This window comes from Bactrocera latifrons, unplaced genomic scaffold, assembly GCF_001853355.1.
Source record: "Bactrocera latifrons isolate USDA-ARS-PBARC rearing strain unplaced genomic scaffold, ASM185335v1 scaffold_457, whole genome shotgun sequence".
Lineage (NCBI taxonomy): Eukaryota > Metazoa > Arthropoda > Insecta > Diptera > Tephritidae > Bactrocera > Bactrocera latifrons.
Window position 1 is genome coordinate 105,122 of NW_017537109.1, and position 9,883 is coordinate 115,004.

A 9,883-nucleotide genomic window follows, 5' to 3' on the forward strand; every position below is an offset into this window, starting at 1 on the left:
AGCTAGGTGTGTCGATAAATTAGAATCTCTGTACAAATTATGGCAGAAGATTCAAAAAAGCGTACCAAATAAGAGATCTGATGCTCAGAAAAAAATTGTTGAAGACTTTTCTGCAGAATTGGATAATTTGTTTGACATTGCTCATACATAGAGATGCCTTACAAAACATGCGTATTAGCGAAGACAAGGAATTTTGGATTCTACAAAGGCAAAAAGGTCGCCCTGGTAGCATGGCCGGTGCTGACATGGTATTGTATCGGGCGATAAAACAGAGCAGATCACCGCATTGAGAAAGAAATGTCTAGAAAAAAGAAACATCAACAAATGTCGTAAGTGAATCATAAGTTTATCAAATGAAACTAATTTTATTTATAGTGATAATGATCAATTTTAAAATGATATTGTGTAGTCGAACTCAAAGACGATTTTGGTATGGACTATGAAGAAGATATTGGTGACAGTGAGCCTGAAGTAGCGGAAACCAATGTGAAAAAAAAAATACAAAACAAACTGTTTCAACTTGTATTAACAGGGGAAGAAAACATTTTATCACACCGCGATTGCTTTCAGCACTTGATAGCGCCAAAGTAAGCGATGGAAAGGCGATGCACATTCTGATGGCGACTGCAGAAGCATTGGGCTATTCCCCTAGCGACTTGGTAGTCAATCGTTCTACTCTCCATAGACTGAGGGAAGAGCATCGCAGAAAAGAAACACAGAGGATTCAAGGAGTTTTATTGACCAAGTATACCATGATTGAAAATATACGTATAGGTTATTTAAATACTAATAATATTCTATTCTAGCTAAGTGATACACAAGCAATGGTTGTCCACTGGGATGGTAAAGTATTGCCAGATCTAATTGGAACAATAAAAGTTGAGCGAATTGCAGTGCTTGTTAGTTACAATGGCGAATCCAAATGTCTAGGCGCTCCAAAACTTATATCTTCCACTGGTGAAAATATAGCTACAGCCGTTTTTGATACACTTCGTAAATGGAATATTTTAGATCGCGTAGAAGGCATGTCTTTTGACACCACGTCCACTAATACTGGTCCAATGAATGGAGCATGCGCTCAATTGCAACGCATGTTAGGAAGAAATTTGTTGACGTTACCATGCCGTCACCACATTCTAGAAATATACTTGCGTAGWGTATTCGACCTGYATTTCAAAGYGACTCAAGCACCAGAAGTCWMAATTTTCGAGAGATTTGCMAAAGCCTGGYSAAATATTGACACTTCATCATTTAAGAGTGGGCTCGACTGTGAAGATATAAAATCTCATATAAGTGATGGCATCTGCAATGACATCAAACAATTTTGTCATTCACAATTACAAAAAACTTTTGTTCGTGCTGACTACGAAGAATTTTTACGTCTAGTACTTACATTTCTTGGTGACAATGGTGGTAAATTTAAAACACCCGGAGTTACAAGTCATGCACGTTGGATGTCAAAGGTAATATATTCCTTGAAAATACTTCTTTTTCGTAACCAATTTCACTTGAGTAAAGCTGAATTMAAAGGTTTAAGTCACATTTGCGTTTTTTTAGTGCGTTTATATATAAAGGCTTGGTACAAATGCTCTAATGCAATTACCTCTCCCCTACATGATTTATACTTTGTAAAAGAATGTATTAATTATGAAAAACTGAACCCAAGTATTTCTTCGGAATTGCTGAGTAAAATGCAACAACACATGTGGTATTTGTCAGAGAAAAACGTCGCAATGGCTTTCCTTGATTTCAATGTTTCTGTAGATGTTAAGAAAAAAATGGTAAAAAATTTGAAATCAGAAGATCCAACTAATAAACTACAAAACAATCGCAAAATAAAAAAATTAAGTGACTTAGGCAATTCGGATTTAAGCGAATTTGTAGCCAAAAGAACTTTAACGGTTTTTATGAAGTACAAGTAGTCAACCAACATTTTGTATTTGGATCCAGAGTCTTGGGAAACAAACAAGGAATTCCAAAATGGTCGCACAATATGCCACAAATTGCTTGTTACTAATGATACAGCGGAAAGAGGTATTAAATTTATAAAGGATTTCAATACTATTCTTACAAATAAAGAAGAACAAAAAAAGTTCCTCCTTGAAGTTGTTGAAGAATACAAAAAAAAATATATAAGTCCTATAAAAAATCAGAATTAATTTAACGTTTTAATATTTCTAGATGTATTAAATAAATTGATATGAATAAAAATATTTCCTTTAAGTAGTAGTTTTAAGTTAATATAATTCAAAAAATTGGAGAAAAATAATACACCAAAAGGTAAACTGATGCTTGAATACATAAAACTTGTTTTTTCCTATAGGAAGGCAATTTTTAATTTTAAAACGTTTCCGCGCCGTCTTCCCATCATCCGATTGTCCCCAATTTTTTTTTTTAACATTTTTACATAAAAAGGAAAAAAAAATAACCCATTCTGTAAACATAGAATACATTTTGAATTTTAAGGACAGGTCTAATGTACATACATACATATGTAAATAAAATGTTTTTTTTTTAGCTTAGATAGTTCAACTCTCTTATAGTCATCCATTTCCAACAGGTCTTTTGAAATATTCCTCAAATATCTGCGCTCACGACGAATGTTTACACTATTTTCATCATCACTACCAAAAAGCTAAGACAAGTTATTTAATTTTTCAAACTTGATAACGCAGTTTACACAAGGTATGGTAAAGCAGATTATCGACGGTATCAATGATCGCATGAACATTTTGGAACGAAAATTCTTTCCGCAAAGAATTCGATTTCGATACGGATTCAATAATTAGACCAAATATTTGTTCCAAAAACCCTTAGTTGTTTTTAAAGCGTTCAATCGGCGTTCCAAGCCAGGGTGATGGTACTAGGTCAGTATAGTAAAACCCTAAAGGGTTTTAATTTGTTAAGATGGAAAAAGATGGGAAATAAGGAAAAAATTTAAAAGGTCATAAAAAAAAACTGACACCTACGAATGCCAAACCCGTTGAGGGTTTTACTATACTGACCTAGTACCATCACCCTGACTTGGAATTTCTCACCCTCCAGATTAGCTGTTGTACTGTGTTATGGGTACTATAAAAGGACCGAAAAATTTAGACGTTTTACCCAACACGTCCAACAGAGTGATAACGATTTAGTTTTGTCTCATAAGACCATGTTACCTTTTAAATATAAAAATTAAGGCAATATTTTTATTATAAAAAAAAATGTTTTAAACTTGCTGTATTCCAATCATCTTCAATCCAATGCTCATGTCTTCCAACAACATAAGTTTTTTCTTTTCTAATGGATTTTTTTTTTTGCATTTTGTTGCTACTTTGYACACAAATTGCTCCTGCTTTGATAACTTTAAAATTTTGCGTTTATTTTCTGATTGCATTGTCACGTTTGGTACAAGACAGCTCAATTATCACTCAATGCTCACGTTCTCATAGCATTTACAAAATATAGCGATAATAATTGCTCACATAACGGGCGAGCATAACTGCAACATTGCAGTTATTCTTAGTTAACGCTCTCTACACTAGTTTATTGTTGTTCAATTTTACAGTACAGGTAAAATACGATGTCCACTCTCAACATAAAAATAAAAAAAAATTAAGTTGCAGTTCAAACTGGTGGAATATAATTCATTGAAATAAGAGCGTTTTCATCGTGTTACGATATTGCTCGTCACTGTATATACTTTTGAAGATCATTAGAGCAAAGCAAGAATAATATGAAGAACGTATAAAGAAAGATTGGGTTTTGAGAAATAACATGACGATTCGCAAACAAAATTTAAACTCGTCTTTAGTTTCTATAGATAAGATTATTTTGAGTCCGTCCAAATAATTGCAGACCTGTGTTATCTGTAATAAGCACAAAACATACATAAATCTTTACGTAGGTTAAGAACTTGCATCTCTTTTAAACAAAAGTAGTGAAAAAGTTAGTGAACGAGTCAAAGGTGTCGAGCCAATTTTACAACTTTCTCCTTACACGTACTTATACATGCGATCACAATAGTGTCATACAGCACTAATATAGCTGAATCGCATAACAGCGGTCGTTAGCGCAGTGTAGTATTTTTGGGTTTCTCATTTAAGTTATTCAATATTGAAAAAAAATAAAATAAAAAAAAAATTGAAGAAAAAAGAACAATTATTTATTTATTACTAAAGGACCCCGTTCAAGCTTTGGTGTGACTGAAGCATACATTAATAGTGAACTATTCAAAAGAATAGATTGTTCTTATTTTTTAACAATAATATTTATAGTTTTAAATTTAAACATGTTCAAATTCAATTCAAATCTGCAAGGGGCAAGAGGACTATTTCTCCATTAAAATTTCCAGTCAAAATATTTATTGCAATAATATTTCTTGCGATATTTTTGATTACCAAGCGTTTTCCGTTGCATAATTGAGGTGCATTGAAATTATTCTGAATGATAATAGTTGAACAATTTTCAACCAATGATTATATGATGCCATCCGGGATATATCTAGATAATTTTCGTTGTCATTTTCATCAAACAGTATCGAATGATTTAAAATACATCCATTTGTCTGAGCACAACTGTTAATTGTAAAATTAATATCGTTAACTTCTACATTTTTAGCAACTAATAATGTAGAACGTTATTCAGCCGGTTATGAACCAAAAAAATAATTTTTAACTTTCAAGAATACTTTCAAGTCATTTTCATTATGCACTGCGTATTTGTTTGCAGTTCTATTGTACCATTCCTAATATAAAAAAATTGTATTATATCTGAGACTGGATCAGGTTGCAATTGATCGCGTATATTAATGGTTGCCTTAGTATATGTAAAGAATGTCAATCCCAGACATTGGTGAGACAGCACCACTGAAAACTTCATCGTTGCGTTTAAATCTTGTATTGTTCTTCACTCATCTCAACTTATAATTGTACACTGCAGCTTGTTGTTTTAGCGAATAACTAGTACCCGTTAAGATGGTAAGGATTAGTTGTCGTCGACGTCATCTGACAGAAGGCCCAAAAAACATGCTTCCCTACCTCGGTAGCAAGTGTAATGGGGAGACATAAGTTGGAGTTTATTCTGGATAAGTAGGAGTTTAATCTGCTAAAATATCCAGAACGAAGCTGCGCATGGGCTCGAGCTCTTCGTCTGCAATGGGTGGTGGTTTGACACCAAGAACGCCATTCACTCGAGGGATGTCGCTGGAGGTGTTGATGGCTCCACTGTGACTGGCGGTCAGTGCGTGTCTTAATTTAGTTGCGTCTGAAGTTCGGTCGGCGTACTGTCTAATAACGTCGACGTCATTGAGGAACGACACCTAAATGTTTCTAGAAGGTGGTTCCGCTCCAAGAAGGTGTCTGCAGGGGTGATTTCTGCGAAAGTAGGAGGTCTGCCTGGAGGGAAGTTCGCTATGCCCCCTAACAGGGAGAATACAAGTAGTTTTTGGTTAAGGCCACGAACTATCTGGGCGTTTATGACGCTAAGTGCTGTGGAAGTACTGTGCACTTTTCGGAAGCAATGCTGTTGGCTCGTTAGGATCAGGTTGTGAGTGAAGGTTGGGGTAGCAAGGTCTCAAGTGTCTTCACTACTGAGAAGAGGAGAGTTATCAAATGATTGGACTCCCCTTTGTTCGCGGGTTTCCCAGGTTTCAGTGGTGGGACCACTCTTTAAACTTTCCACACATCTGATATTTGAAGAGTGGTCAGTAGGATGGGTCGATTCCGGACTTTTGTTGCCTTAGTACTTCCTGATTCCAATGCAACTTTTTGTTTCGGAAATTTGCCTAAAATCGTGAAATTGTCTACCTATCGCCTGAAATACGCATCTCATGGCAAAATGTATAAAACAAAAGTTATTTGTCACGTCATTTGCTACCGATCATGGCCGTAGAACGAACCGTTCCCGAGATACGAGCAAAAATGCGGCGCGCCACAGCGCAAGGTGAAAATTGGATTGCGGCCACACTTCTTGACGCTGATTTCGCCGAGTGCTATCACTCACATTCATTCTCCTACGCCAAAAGACACGTTCGGATAGTTCTCCACACAATTATTTTTTCATCGAGTTGCTTCACTCTTGTCGGTGATTTCGCCGAGTTCTATCACTTACATTCATTTCCCTGCGCCATACGACACGTTCGGACTGGTCTCCACATAAACATTTTTTCATCGTCACTTATATTCTCTCAACAGAACACAGAACTCAAAATGTCTGTATCTAAATTTAAATTYAGACAGAAATGTCCTGTGTTTGGCATATATCCGTACAATCTCTCTGAGTCCCAGTTACCTACTTAYCAGGATGTTCTTTTGTGTTATCAGTTTGAAAGATTACGTATAGGGCGACTCCGAGGCGACAACTATGAACATAGGAGTAAAGAGGTTACGGAAATAGTTGCAAAAAAGGTTGAAAATACTTTCAAAGAGTCATCTATTCCGATAGTTTCACACACCAGAGTTGTACAAATGCTCACCACATACCATAAGAAATTTCTGACTCTTAAACAAAGGTTTTTAAGGAACCCAATAGGTTTGAGCTCTTAAAGAGACGACTTTGTCTCTTCTGCCGGAAAACTATTTGACATCGCTGCTTGTAAATGCATATATTTTTCTTCTTGCACTCTGTCCAAAGGAAAGGAAAGTTCCTATCAATGAACAACCATTTCTCTTGGACCAGAGAACCAGAAGAACTGGTCGCATTGGAAGTGTTGATCTACCTGAAACAAAAAAGATTACAAAGAAAAATGAACGTAAAGAAAAGCTTTCAAAACGTCATTCAACATCAACACTTACCAGAAAAGTATCAGCTAGAACACGTGACCATTCAGATCAGCCAGACTCTCATACAGACGACAACAATGTAGGTGCGGCGCACATGGATTCTTCCAAAAACGATGATGATGATGAATTTTCTCTTCCATCCTCTAAAATTAAACAAAACACACTAGTATTGGAATACACTGCTTTAGCTGCCTAAAGATTTGGAGTAAGTGATAGAGCAGCGGCCTTGATTGTTTCATCTGCTTTCCTGAATGCCAAAAAAGCAGGTTTGATAACAGAGGATCAGGCTAGCTTTGTCACTGACAAATGCAGGATTAGTCGTTCAAAAAAAAAAGTGTTGGAGTTAAGCTCCAAAACACCGAAAGTATTGACTCTGTATATGGGCTGTATTTTGACGGCCGCAAAGCCAATACACTTACACAAGTCAGCGAAGGTGAAAAGTACTACCGCGACACTGTCAAAGAGGAACATATTTCTCTTATAGCGGAGCCTGGTTGTCATTACTTTGGCCACGTCACCTCTCCTTCCGGGTTAGCTGAGGATGAGACGCAAGCTATATGGCAACATTTACAAGACAATTCAGTTGATGTGGAACATCTAGAAGTTGTYGGTGCTGATGGCACCAACACGAACACAGGTTGGAAAGGTGGTATCGGAAACTAGAAGAAAGAATAGGTAGGCCATTACAGTGGGTTATTTGTCTTCTACATTTCAACGAACTTCCATTTCGTGCTCTTTTCGAAYACATARATGGTGTCTCAAAGAGTCCAAATACATTCTCTGGCGACATAGGTAAACTGTTCCCTGATTGTGAGAAGTTGCCTGTTGTCAAATTTGAACGTTTTCCATACTGCCCATTACCTTCTGAGGTTATTAATCCGACCCAAGCAGACCAAGCTTATCTCTATAAAATATCAAAAGCTGTTATTTCCGGTTAATGTTGCTCAGACTTAGCGTCGATGCATCCAGGTAACATGTGCAAATCTCGCTGGCTTACCAACAAAGGAAATAAAGATTTTGGTCAAGTACATACTTACAGTTTACTTACCTTTGTGGTTCTCAATAAGGTTCAACAGTTCAATCAAAGATAGCTCGCGCCATCTCTATGCTGCAATTCAAAGGTCGAGATACTTACCTGCTAAACTGCGCAAGGTTGTCGATTCATCCATTCAACAGAATGCTTTCTTTGCTCTTCCAGAAAATATTCTCCTTAGTATGATGACTGACGAACGGATAGGATAGGATGACACTGTAAATAGAAGGGTTAGATGTAACAAAGTGCCAAAGCTGAATTTCAAAGGTAATAATTATTACGATATGATTAACTGGAARACTATTASCTTGACTGTTCCACCAGTTCTTTGTTTAGTTTCTAACGAAGAACACATAAAAGGGCTGTCGGGTGACACTGCAGAGGTATGGAAATTTAGTGAATTCCCCTCTCACACCGTGGCAGTCCAGGGAACCGTCCAACTGGTGACAGAGGCATCTTCTAAAGTTATTGGCCCCAATCTCGTGATCGTTTTATATGCTCTACACTGAAATCTAGCAAGTGCCAAATTTTAGTACAAAATCTGATTTTATCAATAAATTTGACACAGATTCAGACTAAAACAAGCCTGCCATATGGTTGGTTGGTTCGGTTAGGCTTGGGAGGAACCCGAAGAGTAGCCACCTCCACGCGGTGGGTTCTGGGTGACCAATACAGGTTAGCTGACAGCTGCAACAATTTTCACTTTGCGCTGTGGCGCGCCGCATTTTCGATCGTATGTCGGGAACGGTTCGTCCTACGGCCATGATCGGTAGCAAATTACGTGACAAATAACTTTTGTTCTATACATTTTGCCATGAGATGCGTATTTCAGGCGCTAGGTAAAGAATTTCACGATTTTAGGCGAATTTCCGAAATTTCCAGGCCGGAGTTGGGGTTGAAGATGCAACGATCTCAAAACAAAAAGTTGCATTGGAATCAGGGAGTACTAAGGCAACTTTTCCGCACTATTAGAAATTCCGAATCGAAAAAAGTCCGGAATCGACCCACAATAGTGGTCACTGAGAGGTTGAAGGCCTTGGTGAGAAAGCTTACTCCCGTCGAGCCTAGATGCTTTAGCATAAGTATGTTGATACCATCAAGGCCAATGAATTTAGATGATTATGCCTTGTTGATGACATTCTGATTCTCTCCATCAGTGAAAGTAAGTGGTGCGCAGCCTTTTGGTATTTTGCGCAGCCGTCGGGTAACACATCTTTGGTTTTGTCCACCGAAGGGTGCAGTGTAAATTTCCGACTAAAATATTATCGCGAACTTCTTCGGCTTCGAAGAGGCAAGGCCATTGAACTGCARCGCGGTCGCCATGTCACTTCGGGTTAAACAAAGCCTCGTTCGTAGACCAAAGCTTACTCACACTGGTGGACAGGTTACATTAATTTAGTGCTCTATCTATTTCCTCCACTTACAGGGTGGCTGATGAAAGCCGCTACCATAAAAAATTAAATAACTTTTTTTCTATTTAACGAGTCTGGTTAATTTTTTTTTTATTTTGCAGGTTGACTTTTACATTTAACAAAAATGGATAACTGGGACACTGAAACAAGAATTTGGATTGTCCGCCGCTATCGCGCACTGGAGTCCGTAGTTTCGGTTCAAAGARAGTAKAGGCGCACGTTTGGCGGCAATCCTCTGAGCAGATGGACCATAATGAGACTTGCAAAAAATTTTGCCGAGCATGGGACAGTCAACCTTACGATCGAAACCCTTCAGTTTGAACGGAGGAAACAATCGCTGCTATAGCTGCTGCCATACAAAACAATCCACGTGTTTCGACAAGAAGCTTATCTGCTCAAATGGGTGTAAGCAGACAGCCATTAMAGTCAATTATGCACAAAGATTTGGACTTATTCCCATATAAAATTCAAATGGCCAATAAACTGAACGCTGCAGACTTGCCGATTCGCTTGAAATTTGGTCAGAAGATACTTCAAATGGTGGAAGAGGATGGAAACATGTTGAACTGTCGATTTAAACGGCAACATAAACAAACAAAATTGTCGAATATGKAGGGCTTCCAACCCACAGATACTCCATGAGACGGAATTGCATCCACTTCGTGTCACATTTT

General features: G+C 37.6%; 1 protein-coding gene across 2 annotated transcripts; it reads left to right on the top strand.

The window, feature by feature from the left end:
- On the top strand, positions 1 to 2,029 carry LOC108973092. 2 transcript variants are annotated; one of them, XM_018940111.1, is made up of 3 exons: positions 1 to 329; positions 410 to 745; positions 807 to 2,029. In XM_018940111.1, the coding sequence occupies exon 3, from the start codon at positions 825 to 827 to the stop codon at positions 1,920 to 1,922; it is 1,098 nt and encodes a 365-aa protein (XP_018795656.1). In that variant the 5' UTR covers positions 1 to 329; positions 410 to 745; positions 807 to 824; the 3' UTR covers positions 1,923 to 2,029. The 2 variants fall into 2 exon arrangements, with proteins under 2 accessions (XP_018795656.1, XP_018795657.1); XM_018940112.1 differs by having other exon boundaries at positions 1 to 745.
- Positions 2,030 to 9,883: the final 7,854 nt, after the last annotated feature.